The sequence below is a fragment of the Pagrus pagrus genome, assembly GCF_965226575.1.
Source record: "Pagrus pagrus genome assembly, chromosome: 21".
Taxonomy (NCBI): domain Eukaryota; kingdom Metazoa; phylum Chordata; class Actinopteri; order Spariformes; family Sparidae; genus Pagrus; species Pagrus pagrus.
In genome coordinates this window covers 21202125-21223853 of record NC_140208.1, presented here as the reverse complement: position 1 = coordinate 21223853, position 21729 = coordinate 21202125, and the positions used below count along the sequence as shown (strand labels likewise).

At 41.7% G+C, this 21729-nt stretch overlaps 1 protein-coding gene across 1 annotated transcript in view; it reads left to right on the top strand.

Annotated features, from left to right (window-relative positions):
• Window positions 1-20973, top strand: part of reep3b (receptor accessory protein 3b) — a 37700-nt gene extending 16727 nt beyond the window's left edge. The window contains exons 3-8 of the mRNA XM_084341521.1: window positions 7168-7244; window positions 8037-8157; window positions 8312-8425; window positions 13130-13295; window positions 17040-17167; window positions 17329-20973. Coding sequence (XP_084197647.1) covers window positions 7168-7244; window positions 8037-8157; window positions 8312-8425; window positions 13130-13295; window positions 17040-17167; window positions 17329-17400 — 678 coding nt within the window. The 3' untranslated portion in view covers window positions 17401-20973. The remainder of the gene's footprint in view (window positions 1-7167; window positions 7245-8036; window positions 8158-8311; window positions 8426-13129; window positions 13296-17039; window positions 17168-17328) is intronic.
• Window positions 20974-21729: the final 756 nt, after the last annotated feature.

Below are 21729 nucleotides of genomic sequence, written 5' to 3'. Positions count from 1 at the left end.
TGTTCTGTGGTTTCATGTGCAGCAGTTTGCTCAAACTATGTACAAATTAAACCTATTCAAATGACTGGCCTCAAGTCACACATTTCCACCTGATTTCCATTTCTGATATATACATAACTCCTGGCTAAAGACACAGCTGTGAATCTTCTGTCTGATGTACTTCCAAGAGGCATTTGCTCATACTATCTCTTCGTCTTTCATTTTACCTGTTTACCTCAGGTAGATATGTTAGTCGTCTTCTACGTGACCCAATATGTTTCTCAACAATCCAGGGGTATATAGATTTAGCATTTAATCATATGTCTTCCTGTGGACAGTTAATGAACATTGTCAACTAGTTAGTTTGCTTATCAAAAAACAGGGTTTTCCTTTCTCTAGACTCCTACCTGAAGTAAAGGAAGTATTCAGATTTTCAGCAGTTTGTAATACTGAAGAGACAAATATGTGAACTACCTGCTTACGAGGGAGGAGATGTTTAGGTTCACATTAGGACTGCCAGTTAAGTTTAAGTGCAAATAAATTAAAGAGTGACAGGAAACTGACAGCTCCACATCTTTTCCCTAGGCTATTAAGAAATCTCTTTGGAGGAGTTCACATAAGAATGCTACATATATGTATATCTTGAAGGGGAAATATTACCTGAGCTTTCCTGCTGATAGCTCTCCAAGTGATATCCGTGAACAATATTTTAAAAGGAAGAGATTTAACATGGTTCCCTTGCCTTTGATACAAAGTTTTATGTAGATGACAATCACTTTGTCAAAGAACATGTTTTCTAAATATAAATACGTCTGAATGCATGTCAGATGAGGATTGGGATTTGAATGTTCAGCTCAGTTTTTGTATTTAAACTAAGTGTTTACTTACCGTGATGTCACCCATTGGTTTGTCGACTAGCGCTTTGAAGCCTCATATTGGCATTACCACTGACTTGTTTTCTTGGAGCCAAAAATGATCATATTTAGAAAGAGGGTACAACTGGGGAGGATATCTTGATTGGATCTGACTGAGAACCCGAGGACGCACTATGGTCAATAACAAGGTAGCCGTGCCCTGAGGCACACCCTGATTTATTGTGTATTTAACTTCAAATGAGACCATAATTGACAAAATGAACATCATGCTGTATTGATGACGACTTGAAATTGATTGAGACCATAAATTCATGAGGAAACTGTTTACTGAGGTAATTAATCAAGTTAGAATTAGGGTCATTTTCTCATAAGCTTTCATACAGTTGGATTTCTTTCCAAAACCAGTAGAGTCACCCCCTGCTGGCCAACAGTAGGAACACATGTTTAAGCACATTGGCTTCCCTTTTCAGACTTCCATCAGGTATTTTCTCCATACATGTAATGATTAAATCAATTATTTACTGCAAAATCTGAAACCCCTCTATTTGATTGACGACCATTTTGATTGAATTCATCAGATATTCTACTCTGTGAAAAATTTCACCTATTAACAGTGTCTGTTTGTAGACGTTGGCTGCTCTTTCCTCATTGTAGAAGAACTAGAGTTGCGTCTCAGCACTGATTTCCATTAAACCCAGGGTTTGATGGGAAGCTATACATGCATATAGCTTTAAGGGCTTGGATGTGTTTTCTTGGCGGAGTGGGTGATGTAACTAATGTCAGCGAGAGTGAAATCCCAGTCCGCTGAGTTAGTAACACATTCACACACAGCTTTAACACACCAGCTCACAGGTTCAGACGCAGTAAGCTGCGACTCTGCTTTGAGCTTCCCGTCACTTTGTTTCTCCTTCTCTTTGTCTTCCTTACTGCCTGCTTCTGGTTCTGATTCTTAGATCCACTTCTTTGTTGCAAAGCAGTTGGGTTGGTAGAGGTAAATTACCTTTTAATTTTTCTTAACAACTCTGAAAGCAAGGAAGGAGTGGATGGAATAATCAGAAATATAACCAGGTTGTCCAGCTTTAAAGCTTAGCTAATGTAAACACCACTTGGCCCTTTGCACTCTATTTGGTGTGCAACAGTGGAATGTTCTCACTGTAGCAATAGTTTTTCTTCTGCCCCAATCATGGAAGGAAATCTACTTTTTTGTCCACCTGCCACTGTGCTTAGCTCAGCTAAGAAAAGCTAGCTTGGTATTCTTAGTAGACGTAGTATGTGTCTGTGATTTTTCCACCCAATAATCACACAGGTCCCAGAAAATATAACGGCATCAGTAGCTTAGATAATAGTGATATGCGGCACTGAATTTGATTAATTTTCTGATTATCTGATCATAAACAAAGAGTTAGGTTGGGGAAAGAATGGGCCCCACCTGAGCAAACTGTGTGAAGTGGCTGAGTCACTGTTACTGCTGTGGCATCTTCCTACAATATCTGCATGTTTGAATGCAACCTGGTCTAAGAAGTGAACAATGTTCTACCTTTAACTTTACCATGTATGTACCATCACTTTTGATAGCGATATCTAGGAAATTGCGAAGAAACCAGCTGCTCCAAGTTTGGGAAAAAATGTAATTTGAAATACACAAACCTTTACTTTATGTAAAGTGTTTGGTGTCAGACAGGGGCACTCTTCATGGAATCCCTCAGTGTGCAGAGAAACAACCAACTTCAACCAAACATTTTTTCACTTGATGAGTGCAAGACCTCAGCTGCACACGTTGCACTTTGAGCACCCCTCAAATGTCAAGAGGAGTGCTAAATCAGTGAATGAAGACTGGATCTCACTAGAGGATGAGCTGGAAGCAGCATCCACTGCTGTTTGCAAATAAGCCTGCAGCCTTTCATGATAATCTAACTGACACAAATTCATAAAATTGAATGTATTTTTTCATTAAGCCTACCCTGCGGCACATATGTGAAGGATTTCATGTATACGTCAGTGAACCAGATTTCATTACCTGTTGATATTGTACAGCTGAAATGAGCCTGCAGCTGCTTTTTTGGCACTTGAGCTGCAGCACACCCTTCCAGAGGTTACTCCAGTTCATGTCAAAGTTGGCTCTTAGAATTAATTCCAGTGGCCCAGCCTTCTTTATATGTGTGTGCGTGTGCACATACAGTACATGTAGGTACATGCTGACTGACATGTCTCAGGCAGTGTGCTGTTAAACAATAAAAGTAAAATCAGTGATTTAAACTATGTCTTGTCTCTACTTCCATAGATTAATGCCACCCTTCTCTCACTCCCATTCATTAACAGTACTGGAGACTATCCTTCACTATTTCTCTGCCATCTATCTGCTGTTGACACACAATTGATGAAGTGTTGAATGAGGGCAGTTAAAGGTTTTGACCCCTAGGCTACATTGTTCGACTCTATTTCAGACAAATGGGCTTCAGTGCAGAGCTGTCTGGATCCCAGCCTGACTTGAGCAGACTTGTTTGATGGCCTGTGTTGTTTGTGACTGCTTGAACCACAGAGTGCAGCAGGAACTGAGTCTGCAGGCTGTATTTAGTTAACCTGTCGATAACAAAACTGTTCTAATTAAAGTCACAACTGGTCAAGATGCTGTAATGAAAGTGAAGGACCAACAACCTGTAAGATAGAGATAGAGACTTTATTGTTTTTTATAAACATACAATAAAGGTGAATTTGACACCTACATGTTCCCAAAAAGTTGTGACAGGAGCAACAAAAGACTGGGGAAGTTGTGGAAAGCTCCAAAAACACTGGTTTGGACCAGTCCACAGATAAACAGGTTCAGTGGTAACAGGTGATAGTATCACAATTGGGTACGACAGGGGAGTTCTTCAACAGCGTCATTCACAAACAAGGAGGGTGTGAGGTTAACCACTTCATCAAACACACCACGACCACGACTCATCACGACACATGAGGAGATTACTGAGTGTTGTTAAAAGAAAAGGTGCTGTAACACAGTGATAAACAAACATGTTGCAGGCATCAAATTCAGAACGAGTGTATAATTACAGAAACACCACTGTTAGGCTTTTATTGAGAAACAGAGGAGCAGAGTGTTGAGCAGTGTTGAGCTTGTTCATGGAGGAAGTGTTGAGATTGTGTTAACTAAGGGCCAGAATGGTTTAATGACTGTAATGGTGACACTGTCCACTTTCAGCTGTCTGCACAATGTAAATTCCAACATCTGCTCATGTCCAAGCCCACAAACATGTATGAACATGTGTGTATGCAGACACCCAAATATGGTATAAACAGAGCCTTACTTGTGTCCGCCGTCTCCGTGTGTCCTGGAGAATATCCAGGCCTCACTTACTACATAGATAGATGATTAGCAACAGCAGCACTTTTTCCCAATTCATGAAAAAGTTTTTTCAGAATGTTTTATTAAACAAATTAACAACAATTAATCGTGTTTTACTCAAATTAAGATTTTTCTCATTTCCAAAATTCTTATCTCCACTCCGCAACTAAATTTAGATTCTCTGTGGTAATGATATAGTTCTGTCACATCTAGAAGTTATCTGGCCCTGCATAGAAAAACTAAGTGCCACAGATTTTGCTAAATGTAGCTTCAGAGCTGAAAAATACACCCTTTAAGATATTTCCCCAAGGTGGATTATCTTAATTTCCTTAAAACGTTCTTATGTCAAAGTGTTAATATTCATTGCAGACATATAAAACATGACTGGCTGTAATCTTAAGTTCAGTGGTTTTATTGTGCTATGTTGGTTAGTTGCATACTAGATAATGCCATATTTAAGTTATTAAGCTGAATGAAACTTGTTGGCTGGTGGGGTGTAGGTGTACTATTGGTCAGTCTCCACTGCTGCCCTGCTCTGTCTTCATGCTCTGTCTGCTAAGCTTAACATTACCAGTTGGCCCAGTGGCTGTAAAGAGCTGATGTCAGGTGTTTTTTTCCCCCTTCTCTTTTAATGGAAGGCAGTTATTCATAGACGGGGCCAGTAAATGTCTGCTATTGCCTCAGGAAGGCAAAATGGCTGCTGTATATTTCACTGAGGTCACATCTTAATGTCCTCCCTACTGATGAGATGAAGGAGGGGGGGAGAGAAAGAGGAAAGAGAGGAGAGATGCCGTTAGAGACAGAGAGAAAGAAGGGAGTGAAGTGGAAGATGAAAGCAGGAGGTGCAGTGGAGAGACAGAGACAGAGGTAGTGCAGAGACGGAAGCAGTGGAGAGACAGAGACAGAGGCAGTGGAGAGACAGACAGAGGTAGTGCAGAGACAGAAGCAGTGGAGAGACAGAAGCAGTGCAGAGACAGAGGTAGTGCAGAGACAGAAGCAGTGGAAAGACAGACAGAGGCAGTGGAGAGACAGAGACAGGCAGTGGGGAGACAGAGGCAGTGCAGAGACAGAGGCAGTGCGGAGACAGAGGCAGTGGAGGGACAGAGGCAGTGCGGAGACAGAGACAGAGGCAGTGCGGAGACAGAGACAGAGGCAGTGGAGAGACAGAGGCAGTGCGGAGACAGAGGCAGTGGAGGGACAGAGGCAGTGGAGGGACAGAGGCAGTGGAGAGACAGAGGCAGTGGAGAGACAGAGACAGTGCGGAGACAGAGGCAGTGGAGGGACAGAGGCAGTGGAGAGACAGAGGCAGTGCGGAGACAGAGACAGAGGCAGTGGAGAGACAGAGGCAGTGGAGAGACAGAGGCAGTGGAGAGACAGAGACAGTGCGGAGACAGAGGCAGTGGAGGGACAGAGGCAGTGGAGAGACAGAGGCAGTGCGGAGACAGAGACAGAGGCAGTGGAGAGACAGAGGCAGTGGAGAGACAGAGGCAGTGGAGAGACAGAGACAGTGGAGACACAGAGACAGTGGAGAGACAGAAGTAAATTGAAACATATAAATTAGATGTCCTCTCCACCTCACTGGCTCTGTGTTTCACTCTCTCTCCTTTACATTTATCATTCCCTACAGCCCCTGAGTGAGTGTGTGTGAGAGTGTGTGTGTATGTGTGTGTGTGTGAGAGAGTGTGTGTGTATGTGTGTGAGAGTGAGTGTGTGTGTATGTATGAGAGAGTGTGTGTGTGTGTGTGTGTGTGTGTGTGTGTGTGTGTGTGTGTGTGTGTGTGTGTGTGTGTGTGAGTGTAGAGGGAGTTCACTATGAGGTCACCAATTAACCAGTCCACAGCAATAATGGTGCAGGCAGCAGAAAGACAGTTGTGTGTGTGTGTGTGTGTGTGTGTGTGTGTGTGTGTGTGTGTGTGTGTGTGTGTGTGTGTGTGTGTGTGTGTGTAATTCAAAGTTTGTGCTTGTGAGAAAGGTGTATGTGTGTTTGTGTGTCCTGCCCCTCTCTTGTTCTCCTGGTTTCAAACAGACTTTACTCTTATTCCTGCACGCACACACACACACACACACACACACACACACACACACACTGACATTTCATTAGCTAGTGTCAGTGTGTGTTCAGTCATGCGGCAGCGGCCGTGTCTGGCTAATACCTCAGCCTGCCATGTGACTGTCTGCCCGCCTGCCACCGTCTACCGCTGGCTTTGATATGGAAATGCAGTGAGAAGAGCCTGGAAAGCCCTTAAAGAGGGATGGAGGGAGCGAGATAGCAGAGAGAATGAAAGCAAAGAGGGAAAAAATCCTAAACCTCTGTTTGCCCTTCACTACTACTGGTCTGCGAGGGAAAGAGATATAGAAAAAGGAGAGAGAATAGAGAAGAATATCAAGTAAGCCCCAAATTCTCTAAGTCTGTTGCCTTAACAAGTATTCAAGGGGCTTAAATCCAGTTATTAAAGTTATTAAGTACTGTCCATAACAATCATGTTCACATGTTAGATCAATTCAGAATAGGTTTAGTAGAAGGCACTGAATCAGCTCCAGTAATCATACAGACTGTTCATTTTCTTTTCTTTATTATCTCCGCTTTTCTCTATCAACACAAAATTGACAGAAAAGACTGCTGGGTAGAATTAAATATCCTTAAATCTGATAATGATATATTGATACATTTTTTTTAAATGTAAAAACAGAACGTGATCAAACAATCTTGATACAGATGCCTTAGATTTATTGGTTTAACGGGTTCTGACAAAGATGCATGCTACAGTGTAAACATTAACCTGTCAGTGCTCTCTGGTGGACAGATTATAGAACGGTGACACTGTTTCTAAATGACAACAAATGTTGTTTGGTATCAGCCACTATATATAGCCTGCCACTACCGGTGTATGTGCAGTAAGCTAATATCAGTCAACATATGGCCCTGATAGGCTCTATTGTTCAAAGTTCTTTCTGTCTGTGTGTCTGTAGGTCCGATGGATGATGTACTGGATTGTGTTTGCCCTCTACACAGTGGTGGAGACCATCACTGACCTAACACTAGCATGGTGAGTTACACACTAATACATGAGCAGAATTGTACAGAGGAATGACTTTCTGCTGCTCAACATGTACCATTTTACTACAAACTTGAAGCAACATTTTTTCCAGGATAGAAGCAAGACCTCAACTCAAACTGTGAGCTAACATTATCAACAGAGTGTGACGAAACAGCAGTGTCCACTTCATGTCAAACACGTCTATGTACTATGTTGCAGAGATATTTACTGAAGTTAGCATGCTAACCAGCTAGCCGCGGCCTTTTCTCTTCTGTAATCCCACTTTGTACCACAAGAGGTGGTAGTCAGATAATACATTAGCCCCCTGTAGTTTCAGTTTAGGGAAATATGCGAGCAGTGAATTTGCTACGTTTGCTAAATTATACTCACATAATATCAAGAAAGGAAATATTCTCACACTTTTTTTCCTTCTTAAACAGAAAAGTTTGTCTCTTTCACAGAATTAAGATCAGCTCAATTGCGTTGTCAACTCATCATTAAACACGCTTCATTCAAACTCGTCATAAACTAAATTAAACTCACTAAAATAGTCTTGGTTTGTCTTTGTCTTGGTTTGGACTCTGGTTATACAGGTGGTCATATCCTACATGATGCACCTTAACCTCAACCACTCATCTGTGAGACACAATAACCATAGCTTATCGCTCCATTCATACATTCAGAATCCAACACAAGCAATGAGAGTAAAAACAACTCTAACCCCAGCAGCACCAGATCGGTACTGTGGGAAACATTATTTAAAGGAGAACAAATGAGTGACGTGTGTGTGTGTGTCTCCAGGTTTCCTCTGTACTATGAGCTGAAGATAGCTATTGTGATCTGGCTGCTGTCCCCCTACACTAGAGGAGCAAGTCTTATTTACAGGAAGTGTCTGCACCCTCTGCTGTCCTCCAGAGAGAAGGTAAGATCATACATCCATCCAGGTCTGCCTGTGTATGCATTAAGATTAAGATTTTAAGATTTTATTGATACCCTTTTCCTTGTTGAAGATATTATAGTAAGTTTTTTTTACGTGATTAAACATTCTAACTAAGTGTTATTGATGTCTCCTGTAGGAAATAGATGAGTATATCGTGCAGGCCAAAGAGAGGAGCTATGAGACCATGGTCAACTTTGGGAAACAAGGACTTAGCATCGCAGCCACTGCCGCTGTCTCTGCAGCTGTCAAGGCAAGTGTCTCTGGTTTATACAAAAAACAAATATTCAGTTCTGTATTCTACTTTTTTATTACTTTCATCAGCTTTATTTCATATTTGTATTTATGCCCTGTTCCCTCTCCCTACATCTTAAGCTTTACTGAGGAGGTTAAACATTTTCAAAGGAACTTTCCTATCTGCCTTTGTGAGACAGCATGAGCTCACTTTGCTCAGATACAACAGTGCCCCCTACCTGGTGTGTACAGTAAAGAAATCCAGCAGATTCTTTTGCCAAATTTAACCTGGATTCTCAGAAAATACTCACATGGCTAGCTTAATCAAATCAAAGAGAACGCAGACAGAAACGGTGTTAACGGAGTGTGAATGAATTCAGGAGTGTTGCATAAAATATTCTATGAAGCCTGAATCAAATCTGGACTTGGAGATGAGATGGTAGCCGAAACACTGCTCATGCAAACATACACACTGTGAGTATGTCTCTAAAGCACTTTGTTGTTCCTCAGCTACCACTCACTGCAGAGTCAGTATAAATGAAGTGTGTGTGAACTGGTTTCATCAGCATTGCATGAATACCTGAGTGTATCAGATAATCCCTGCTGATCTCCTGTCTAAAGCTTGGCTGAATTGAGGTAATCCCAGGCAGTGGGAATATACTACTAAAAAGAAAGTTATTAGATCCATATTCACAGCAGAAGTAGTTTAGCATAGACGTGATTTAGCTTCATAGACGTTACTGGATTCTTGAGTTATTATGTGTTGAGCTAAATCTGAATGAAGAAAATCAAGATGCAAAAAAAAAAATATCATTTTGAGGAAAAACAAGTAAAAGAGTTGGATGATGTGGGTCGCCTCCAGACGCTGAGCAGAAAAACAATAGAAGCCAAATGAGCTAGACTGACCTAAAACATGTTAGTTCAAGCTTTCTTTGATTTTGCTGGCTTTGTCATCTCGTCTAAGTTCTTCTGAAAGGCCACATCTTCATACTTTGACAAAATGTCAAAACTGGATGAGCTTAAACTTGTAACTTCCCAACTTTACAGATAACTAGTAGGATGGATATTTCAGTGCGTCTGTCAGGACCAGGCTTGATGTGTGAATATGCATAAACATGTTACTTAAAAACCAGAGATGCCACTCTGAACGTGAACTCACTCTTTGAGCAGGCAGGAGCTAATAGGGAGGCAAAAATAGCCTCTGTAAAATGACACACAACAGGAAATTACATTTCTTCTCTTTTACTAATGTCCCCTGGCTCAATATCACGCTGTTCTAGCGTGATATTGAGCTTTGATAACTGGGCCACTGTTACTCTTTAATTCAATTAGCTGTGTCGGACTCAAACGTAGCCACAGTCTTTGCTCCTTTTTGAAGGAGAGAGAACATTGAGTCCCTTCAGAAGAGATGAGGTGTGTGTTTATCACACAGAGGAGATGAGCAGACTGACTGTGTGAACTAACACTGTTGGCTGTACCTCTAATGTCACTGTAGTGTACATGTCCTCTTAGTGACACCAGTGAGGGATTTATAAAACCCCTCCTGTCTCTGCGCATGTTAAACAAGCCATCAATCACTGCTTCAAAGCTACGTCTCTCTCTCCCCCTCTCTCTCTCTCTCTCTCTCTCTCTCTCTCTCTCTTTCTCCTACTTCTTCTTCTTCTGCTTCTGATTCTCCTTTTTTTTTAAATGATGAATATTCAAAGCATGCCATTGTTGTCTAGACTGACTTCTAAACATCCAGGTAGTTCTAGCCTTTCCTTCCACTGGTGTCAAACAAACAAGAACAAACATACATGCATGGTATACGAGCAGATGCTGTTTTAAAAAGTCTCCCTTGTTGGTGCATTCAAGATCACCCAGACATGCAAAATGTGCCAGTTGGTGGATGCATTTTGATCATTTTCCCTAAGAAGAGCGATGGCACCCCCACCTCCCTCATCCCCTCTTGTCTGCACAGTGTTAGCAGACAGAATAACCTGTTCCTGTCAGCACCAGCAGCAGTTTATAGAAGTGCTTCAGGGGTTACAGGTAGTTGAGGAGCTGGTTGCACCAGCTGTTCCTGAGTCCAAATGAGTCAAGGTTTAGTGTTTACGAGCTGGAATTTCATGCAGCACCAAATTAAAACAGGTTGCACCTCACAAACTAGTTTCCTACGCAGAGATTGCTGTTTTGCATAATCTCTGACCTTCCTACAGCCTCTTCTCTTTTATGTTGCTTTTATGTACTGTATGTATCCTAACATGTGTAATAGTTTTTTATGTGAAACTGCTCATGCTGCCATCTTAACCCTAACTTAACGTCTCGCCTCCAGTTCTCGCTGAAGAATAGAAAACCTGTGTTGACCGCGTCTCCTCGCTCGTCCAGACTCGCTTGACCTTTAACCCTTTGTTTTTGTCCCACTGCAACATGTTACTACAGCAAGTTGTTGCACCACTCTAATCTCCGTTTTGTTATTGTCTGTCTGTCACGTGCGAGGGCTCGATGAGGTGGTGCATTGCTCTTTCTGGTACGAGGATCTTATTTGTGGTGTGTAATATGCCATTAAATCTTGTGTGTGCATGATTAGGATTAGACAGAAGAAACTCTGTGGAGTTTCTCATTATGTCTGTGACACAACCCGATTTCCAAATTTGTTCTGTAGTGTGCGCCGTGCTTCAGTCTGCAGAGCCGTGAAGCCAGGCTGCTGAAGTCACGCCTCGCTGCAACGCATAGCGATGTCAGCTGCTCTTCCTTTGGTCCTCAGCAACAAACGAGCCAAGTGTGAAGTAGATCGTATGAACGGTTCTCAAGATATGCAAAGGACAGACAGACAGACAGACAGACAGACAGACAGACAGACAGACAGACAGACAGACAGAGATTCCTTGATTGGACGGTGCTGTAGAAACTGATTAGGACACAATCACCACAGTGTTTACTTGCTAACACGCTTTAATGGTACAACCTGATTTAGTAAATCATTAGTTTGAACTAGCTAGAACTAACAAATAACTTAAGGTGCAAACTAAGTGATGGATTTGTGAGGAGCTGCGGCTCGGCTCAACTCAAACACTGATCTTTGTTTTGAATTGATTGTCAAAATGCTGCTCCTAACCCTAACGCATGGACAAATGAAGGCTTTGGGTCTAATTCTTAATATGGTGTGAACATTTGATATCGAGAGAGCCTTTGGAAAAAAAACTTCTGCTGGACTTGAGCTCTAACTATCAAACCACTGTGTTCACTGATTTGCCACATTGAATGGTTTTGATTTTTTTGGTCAAGCTGATGTTGTGTGGATCTGCCCCAACTTGCCTGCTCGCTAACCCTCTTGTGACTTTGTTTCCCCCTCTCTCTGTACTGACACCCTTCTCTCTTCAGGGTTTCTGTGCTTCAGCAGGCTACTCTGGGAGGTAAAGATCAGTCAGTGTATGCAGCATGGACACAACGTACCCTTTCCATTTTATTTGAGCATTGTTCTCCATCACACCTCGTTCCCCATCCCTTGATTTTCAAACCTGTCTTTTACCAGACCTGCTAGCTGAACATAGATCTTGGAGTTCATTTACTTCTCATTGTTAGTGTTGTAATAAAGAATCAAGAGTGTTTGGAAATACATTTAACACAATATTTACAACCTCATGTCCCTTCATTTATGGCCCCTTAGTGTTGGGAGATGTCTTATCCAGGTCTAAACCTTTCATTTCATTTTAACACTTGTTTCTGTTCTCCCCTCAAAGATCTCTCCATTAGTCTTTTTTCTCCCTTTATCCTTTTGTTTCTGTGATGATTTCATCATCATTGTAGAATTTTGGTTTCTTGTCAATCATATCCCCAATAATCATTCTTAGTGCCTCAGTATTTCACTGTATCCTATTTGCATGATTGCTGAATTTTGTATATGTATATTTTGGGGACAATATATTACCACTGAGTTAATGTTGAATTGGCTGATCTGATGCAGATAACTGATTGGTTCCTCTTCTTCCACGACATTAAATATCCTCTAAACGCTAACACTGGCTCACATTAATCAGGAGTATTTGCCATGCTCCAAATATATCTCTTTGTATTTGTTGCATTGGACAACAGTGTTGCATCGCATTTAAAGCTGTGGACAGGCCTCTGTGTTGGAACAGAGCAGCATTAGAAAAACTGACAAATGTATGTGTCACACAGCTGGTAACCTTCCAGCGAGGTCTAGGAGATGAGATCACAGTTGCTTTCTTCATGACCAGTCCATTTTCCTCACAACAGTAATTCTGCACCATAAATGTTGCATTTTGTGTCGCCCTATAGTTTGTGCAGTTGTTGAGTTGGATAAAATGCTGTGTGGCAAGCAAGAAGAAAGAAAACTCATATCTTTTTGTAGCACTCAACAGAGTGAGAAGTTAGAAGTAGTCATATATGATTGTGGCTCATAATGTTGAAGACGACCACACTCATTTACAACAGAACAGACTCACTGACAATCACACACTTTTCTCTTTTAACAGTAAGACAGATGTTGAGATTTTGTGTGACTGCAACGAAAGTCCCACTTGACGCACAACAGCCTGAAGCCTCCAGATATTCAGCTAGAAACACACCAACCGTGTGTAGATGTTGAAGCTGTGTTTAACAGCTTGTTGGCACTCACTCACTTCATCAGTGTGTTGGATTGTGTCCAGTCGGTGCCTGAGGGGTCTGAAGTGCTGTTTGCTAGTGATGTAATATTGGTGTGTATGTGTGTGTGTCACAGGGTCAGGGTGCCATCACAGAGAAGCTGCGGAGCCTGAGTATGCATGACCTCACACAGATAAGCCAGCAGGATGACAGAGGGGGGAACCCGCTCTACCAGTACAGCTCCCACGCATCCAACCCTGCCATCAGAAGATCTCAGAGCAGTGACGCTGCCGACGAAGCCGGTACACACACACACACACAATGCAGATTTGTTTACCTCAAGTGTAAAATAACACGTGCACAAGATGTACGTATATTGGACAGTTCTCCGACAACTGAAAACAAAATCCCTCTGCTCAGGAAGACTGTGAAATGCAGCTGAAAGAATGAAGTTACATTTTTACGGTCAATCCTAAATTTAAGGAAAGTGAAAGGAGGTTGTGTTACTTCCATGTAAACAGTTAAACCTTCTGAAACTCTCCAGATTCACCAAACTCTGTGCTAACAGCAACAGTCTCTTCCTGGTAGACAACTGGTAGTAGCTTTGCATTGTGGAGGTCTGTGATGTGTTTATTTCTGATGTAATCTTCAGCTGTAACTGTAACATTTAAAGACATATCCTTAAACACGGTGGTCTGACGTTTCTGCTGTGTTTAGTTCATGTACTATGTTGCTTTGCTAGTATCTGATATCTACCCAACAGCAACATGGCAGACTAACTGCCAGTTCTGGGTAAACTCGAACTGTCAGAGTCAATATGACATGAGTAGCTTTTGCATTCACATTTGGGGGAAGAAAATGTAATTGAAGAAGAATGAGCACTGACGATGACGCCATGGCAGGCACTTTAGATTATTGTTTCTGTGGGAGTACAGACAGACTGTACCAGAGCCTGAGAGAAAGACATTTCACATCGTGTGCAGGTGGACGCAGGAAATCCTTTTTGGTCTGCACCTGCGTTTGCAACAATATTGCAAATTTCCCCTCTTTAGGGGAATCGCCCTCACACATAGAGCTGCCACTGTGAAAACACCATGAATACCTTTCCTAACAATAAGCAAACATGTCGGGCTGTCGGCATCACTGCAGCAACACGGTCGTGTCAAAGAGCACAGCAATTATTATTTTGGTTTTATGTTGTCATTTGTGTTTGTTTCCCTTCTTACCTGCTTGATGAGAACTGCAGGCTGGCAGGCATGTCAATGAAAGGTGTGTGAGTGTCTGTGTCTGTGTGTGTGTGTCTGTGTGTGTGTGTGTGAGTGTGGGAGATGACTTCCAGCAGACAGAGGGGATGAGATGAGGTTGGTGGGATGCTGGTGGAATGTCAAACACACACACAGTCTCTCTCTGTTCCCTCTGTCCTTCTCTCTCACACACACAACTAGTCAGTGAGGTGTGGAAGAGGAGAGAGTGGGGGAGAAGGGGGAGAGAGTGGGGGAGAAGGGACAGAGTGTGGGGGGAGCAGAGGAGAGGAGAGAAATGATTTTATGGGAGAAGAGTGGAGATGTGAGGGAGGGAGGGATGGATGGATGGATGGATGGATGGAGAGGGAGGCAACATTAGCATACTGAGAGAGGAGAGGCTGTGTTATGTATTCAGCTCAGCCAGCCAGCAGAGAGATGAAGGAGGAAGAGAGATGTTTTAACCCTCCAGCTGCTCTCTTACCTACGCTCCTCACTGCTGTAGAGGGTTGTCACATGACATCACAGAACCTTTGGCAGCCATGTTAGAGGATTTCTACAGATGTAAACACATAACTCAAAGGATAACTCTGGTGACAGTCTATATTTATCATACTGTATATCCCATGTGCACAGTCAACCATCAATAACAGTATTGTGTGTGTGAATCAACCAGCCTTGCTTCCAGATTTCCCAGTGGCCCAAAAAGCATTTTCCCCACAGACCACCATTATAAAAGAGACGTCTATAAATGACAGGACACCAAAAACTGCAAGCAGGGTCGATGATGTCCCTTTTTATTATACATTTTTGAACCATGGAGGTTTTATATCTGTAAAACTTCTCTCAAGCTGAGAAAAGTGATTTAAAAATCTGTGACATCATCACAATGTAAAGTCTATGGGCTGGGCGGGGCCAGGAAACTTGCATATTCAATGTAACCAGGATGTAAACGCAATTCTCATTGGTTTGAATGGCTGCCATTTATGTACCATTTGGTGAATATAGTTTAAAAAAAAATAAATAAAAAAAAAGTCTTTCCTGCACCATTAAGGGATCAATAACGATGGTTAATGACAAATGAATAGATAAATAATTTCCTTATATGGCACTTTTAAAAAAACAAAGTTACAGAGGTGCTTTACAATAAAAAGATATAGTAAAGCAATTAAGATTAAGATATGAACAAGAAAACCAATAAATAAATAACAATAAATACCAGAGTGACTGAAGAAGAGCTGGTGACACGGAGAACTCTGACAGGAGTTTGTGACTGTGTTTTGATGGGAGTGCATGTGTCTTCATGTCTGGAGGATGAAAGTAAAGCTCAACAGCAGGTTCAGACAATATAAACAGAAATGTTCTGGACAAGCAAACACTGAGTAAACACTTTTTTCTGGAGAAACATGGAAGGACTCCAAACTCCTCGTTGGATAAGCTGCTCCAGGTCTTTGGTTTTGGCTGAGCTGGACAGAGAGTATTGTTTAATAAAGCCAAGCTCTCTACAGGACAGGAAATTGGAGTTTACCACAGAATAGACTGGTGATAGCTGGAATGACTAGAATGACTTGAATGTGTTCTCCACAGTCCAGACAGACTCTGTAACAGAATGAATTTCCAGCCTGGAACAATACTGTAAAATGTTATTCCTGCGCAAATAAGCAGACTCAAGACATTAGAGTGGCTGGTTTCTAGACGAGGGGACTTTAACTGGAAGCTTAATACTGTTTAAGTGTTTAAGTATCACTACCAACCTCCAGACTACAGTCTGGAGTGTTTTTATCTGTTGACCACCCAAACATTACATGGAGGATTCACATGGTATTTTTGATCTGCTGTTGGAATGTGAGCTCTCATGAAGCTGGCCTCTGTCTCATCCCACCCCGTTTCCTCTGGGAGGGGAAAGGTTGGAGAGTGGGAGGTTTTCCCTTATAGACTCCAGATGTGACAGCAACAGCGGCAGCCAGAGCTAGAACCAGAACCAGAACAAATAGAAAACAAATTGCTGCTGTAATAACTTAAAAAAACACAAATGGACACTAAAACTGCCAGGACATTGTTTTAAGACTGACCACATGGTAATAACACATAGAAACTATATAACAGTATATTACGTGAACATGGTGTTGGCTGTTACAGAAATGTTTGACATACTGTGACTCTGGGAAGAGATGAGCTAAACATGAATATGTGACATGATTTATAATATAATTTATAATTAACTTATGATAAACATCCACAACTGATGTTTATCATCAGTTAATTATAAATTAAACATGTATTGAAATGAAGGCCATGCCATCTTATCAGTCAGCTGAGACTGATCATCAACATGCGAATGTTTGTGGTCACTCTGGAAAATGCTGTGACATTTTTCATTATTTGAGCCAAATGATGATGATGTGCCCACACTGGGGACATGTGCTGACTCAGCCGTTCTCCACACTGTAGTGTGAAACGGATCGCTTGTGTCTGACATTTCTAACCGTTGTGTTTCTATGAGGAAAGACAGAGAGAGCCAAGCAGGGAGGCAGTGTTGTTTGCTGAATGTCTGCTGACCTCTGCTGGAACTAGCTGCCTTTCTCACTCACAGTTAGACTTCCTGCAGCTCTCTAACTGCCTCCTCAACACAGCACCAACACAGGCCTGTCATCACAGTCTGTAATCATCGACAACCAGTGTTCATCAGGGTTCATTCAAATTCAATAGTAAATAATGACTGAATTCTGTTTTTTGGGTGAACTGTTCCTGAGTGGTTCTGAGTCTGTGTTTAAGTGTATCCTGACATCTGTATGTGTTTTTCAGAGTACTTCTATGACCAGGATGAAGATGACGAGGCTGAGCCAACCTTCTCTGAAGACGAGGCTGTCACTCAGAAAGGACTGAGGCGATCACAGAGTGTCAAGATCACACGATCCAGAGTCCGCAAAGATGTAAGTGTTCGGCTCTGCTGCGGCCTCTGTTGGAGGCTGTCCTTCAGAGAGCACGAGGCTAGTTTGTCCACATGGTTTATATGTGTTATGAAATCACTCTGTATCACAGCTAACAACCGAACAACTTCACAACTGTGTTATTTTCATGACTGTGTCACCAGGCTCGCTACGGGTCGCTGAAGATAAAAGGCAAGAAGAGACCAGCGCTGAGCTCTGTCAACTACGGGATGTGAAAAGACTACTGCTGACACACACACACATACATACACACACACACACACACACACACACACACACACACACACACACACACACACACACACACACACACACAGCAGTTAGCTGATTGCTGGATGGTATTGTCAGCCTGTACTCCAGCCCCTCTCAGTCTGACTCTGACACTGTGCAGAACTTTTCCATCTTTTAGATGATTTTCTCACATATTTATTACCTAATTCATCCAAAACCAGTGACTCCTCGAGTCTGTCAGAGGACTTTGATGTTTTTTTCTTTGGGTTGATGGCGTACATGATGATTTTTGCATGGACTCATGTGTTTCAGCTGTTGTTCATCGTAGTTTAATTGTAGTTTTTAGGTGTGATGTTATATTTGTGTAGTCTTTTAGGTTTTAGATCCATCAGTCTTTTTTGTTTTGTGGTACCTCTTTCTAATAAGGCATCCTTTTGCTCCACAGCACATTTGTAAGCCATTTAACTTGTATACAGTTGTTAAATTGAGAGATAATTAGAAAGTGAAAGCTGCTTATTAAAGCTGCATTCATTTACTGGAGGGCAACACGACAAGCCTTAGACGTAACACTTGACTTTTACAAACAGTCGCTCATTCAGATATCCAGCAGACAGAATCTATGTCCAATCCTCTCTCCCCTTTAAGTTTACATTACAAATGGAATAATTCATTTAAAAATATTGATTATTGTATCTTTTAATGCTCAAATTCTTCCTCTCACAGATTATGAGTAAAATTAATATGCAATAAATTATACCACTGTTCAGTTCAGTACACTCAGGCGATGTAGACACTGGAGATACCGTCTGAAAATGCACCAATATCCCATATATCCATATTTAAAGGATATTGTGTATTCTATGATGGCCCAGTTCTTACTCCACCTTCCGGTGTGGCTGCTCAGAACCATAAACACTTTAGATACACACAGATACAACTCAAAAAATAGTGTGGTTATATCACATTAAATGAATTTAAAGAACATCTTCCAGTCTTCCTTTAAAGGGGCTCTTTAACAGTGTAACACGAAAGGTGTCAGTGCAGGTGAAGTATGAATCTTCATCTTTCAGCTCTTCATTATTTGGTTCAGTCTCACTGCTGTCATGGTGATCCGAGTCTGAGTCTTCAGTATGTGCTCAGCACCAGCATCACACAGGTAGCCACTAGCTGAAAGTGGAATATTGAGTATTGGTGTTAACAGCTTCTAAAGACACATTTTTAACTGCAAACAGGATACCTAGAGATTTTTAACAAACGTTTTATATTCATGGCTTACAAATGTCCTAGAAATCATCATATAAATCATTATAATACATTAAGTCAGCAATATATTCTTAATAAAGACTACCTTATTAAAACGTGGTACCAGTTTTGCTTCTGCTGCCTTTCAGGTATTTTATCAGTGAGGAGCTTGTTCCTAGATGAACCTCTGACCTCAGAGTCAGAGTCCGTTAACTTCCAGATGTCTCCGCGTACTAAAGGAGATGATTCTGACCCTGAGGACACATGTAGCTGACACATTCCCTGTCACAGCGGTGACAGTATGAGATCCTGAGCCGCAGCAGGACGCCAGCAGCTCGGTTCTGAACAGGTGAACTTTGGCAGAGTGGTGTTGAGTGAACTGAGCCTGTGTGAGTGAAAGTCTTGAACACCAGCAGATGAACACGGAGACGCTGAACGCCAGTGAAGAGACAGAACGCCAGTGAAGAGACAGAAAGGGACGAGACAACTGAATGGATGAACAGGGATTCATCCAGGTTTCTGCGAGACTGGTTCAGCCTTTATACAGAACCAGAACTCTCACTCACTATTAAGGGTGATTTGTTATTTTTCTGCTTTGTACTCGTGATGTGTTTTGATATGACTGTCCTGATCACACCTGGTTGTATATTTCTAGCTGTTCTTAGTGGAGAAGAGCTTTATAAATGTTCTTTATGTGTGTGTGTGTGTTACCTTTGGGACAAAAGGAGTCTCTTGTATTGTAATCACCTGTTTTTGCACATATACCTCCTCCCCAAAACTTTTTATCAGTGCTGTTGTTGCTTGTCATCTCATTTTATAATTGTACTCTGCTGTGGGAGGAGGCAGCCCACAGCTGATGCTATCGGCCTCTCATGACGTTGTGAAGTTTGGCTTGTTTCTGTCCTGTGGTACTGCTGTACAGAGTTTCCTCTCCTGGTGCTGTTCTGGAACATGAAGCCAGTGGAACCCAGTTTAACTCCTATAAATTACAAAATGATGCAAATGGGTAACAGCTTAAAGGAAAAATGAAAGGGACCTGTTCAGGATGACAGTGCAGAGGACATATCATGTATGTAAATGATCTGCCTCAGCGTCCTTTACGGTCTCCAGACCAGCTGAAGATTAATGGGAGACTTTGAAGTGACATGTTAATTACAGTCAGTTATAATGTCTACGTCAGCATAGCTGTGAGGTTCAGTGTGATGTGAGCTCCATCATTATCCCATGACTGATCATACACAGACTGCATGTGTGGACATGTCCGCCCCAAGACAAACCCAATGCAGTCAAACCAAAGTAAGTAAACCAAAGTCCCTGTCCACCCTGCTGTCTGACATGTTTATTACTCCTTTTTGGACACTAGTGGGGATACTGGCGCTGAGCTGAGCAGTAATGTACTGTGACCATTGAAGCCGTGCTGGCATGGTGGGAAATGGTTTTCCACATTAGAGCAGGCGAGGTGAAAAGAGTTGTTTGCCTTGATGGCGTGTTTGGTTCATCTTTTTGAAGGATGCTGTTCATTTCACACACCTGAAGAAGAAAAGCCAGAAAAAAATCCGTGTGACATTGTGTCGTCATGTTTTCAAAGGTCTCAGAGACATCTTTGTGTTGTGTTGCAGAGATGTCTCCCACAGTTAGCCCTGGGTTGTCACACCACGCAACAGGTGAAAGTCTGACACTACAGCTGAGGCTTGTGTAGTTTGCTTTGCTCCATAAGTTCTCTTAGGTTCTTTAGTCCAATCACTAAACTAATTCAACTCACCAAGTGTCAAGAAAGTCTTTTTTAAAATTTTTATACCTAGCTTATTTAATAAACAGAAAAATACAACTGTACATTTTCTGAATTCAGGTTTCTCTTTGACGAACTGAGACGAGCTCATTTCTCTTTTTAACTTGTCATAAACACATTTTCATTCAAACCCCACAGAAACATGACATTTCTTACATATTGCACCTTTAAACACTTTTGTGTGACATGAATCTCTCTGATGTGACTGAGCACAGATATACAGTGTTATTGATAGTACCAGGCTTCATAAAGAGGCCTGCTGGGTGACATGGTGGGTTTTACCAGACAGGAAGTCAGACCCTGTTTGTTCTTTTCTGAGGTTCAATAACAAGCCAAACTTTCTCATGTCATGATGTCATGATGTCCATTTAACGCTCATAACTGACTAATGATACCAAAGCTTCATGTACTCACCCGGAGCTGTGTGACTGGGTTCTGATCCGTGTGGGGAACATATCTGGTGTGTGGATTGCTGGATTTTAAATGCAATACAATAAAGGCTGTGTGATACAGTAAGGACATCAAATCAAGTGTCTGTGGTCTTTTGCATTTTTATTCTCTCTGCCTTCAAGAAGTGTGACTGCAGCGAGGTGGGTCGCCTCCACCCAGAACACAGGAGCACAGAGTTCTGCCTGGAACCACTCAACTTTTCAGTATTGTGTTCTGATGATGAGATAAATTAAAGAAATTTTAAAATGTTCCATAAATATAATTTCTTCATCATTTACATCTATGAAAGTGTTTAATGTTAAACATACTATAAGGAGTTTTTAACTGGTTATGAAACAGAATCACAAAGGAGACAATCAGTGAGAAAAATGTTTTTGTCTGTATAGTTATAGTTCTTACTGGGTCATTTATTTGGGTTGAATATCATCAAATTAGAACTATTTTTTATGCAGGAGTGCTGAGGATGAACTGAGTCTCACAGCAGTCATCTGGTGGTACAGCACCATCATCATCTGCTCAAATGGGCCAGAATCAACAAAAAAGTTAAAGTTCTCAGCAGCTTTAAATCAATAAATGAATACATTATGACATTAACAATATTTCACAAGTCTTGCTAAACTCCCTGAACTCAATGGGAACAGTTCTCAGACTGATCCAGCTCCTGTCCTGGTACCAGATTCACTGCAGGGTGCAGGACATCAGGTTATTGACAATATGAATTAATTGGTTCTAGGAGCTTCAGTCAAGAAGCAAAGGCTTCTCTCTAACACAGCAGCCTCTCAGCTCATGTTGATGTAAAACACACCTGACTGTGGACACTTCTAATTCATTG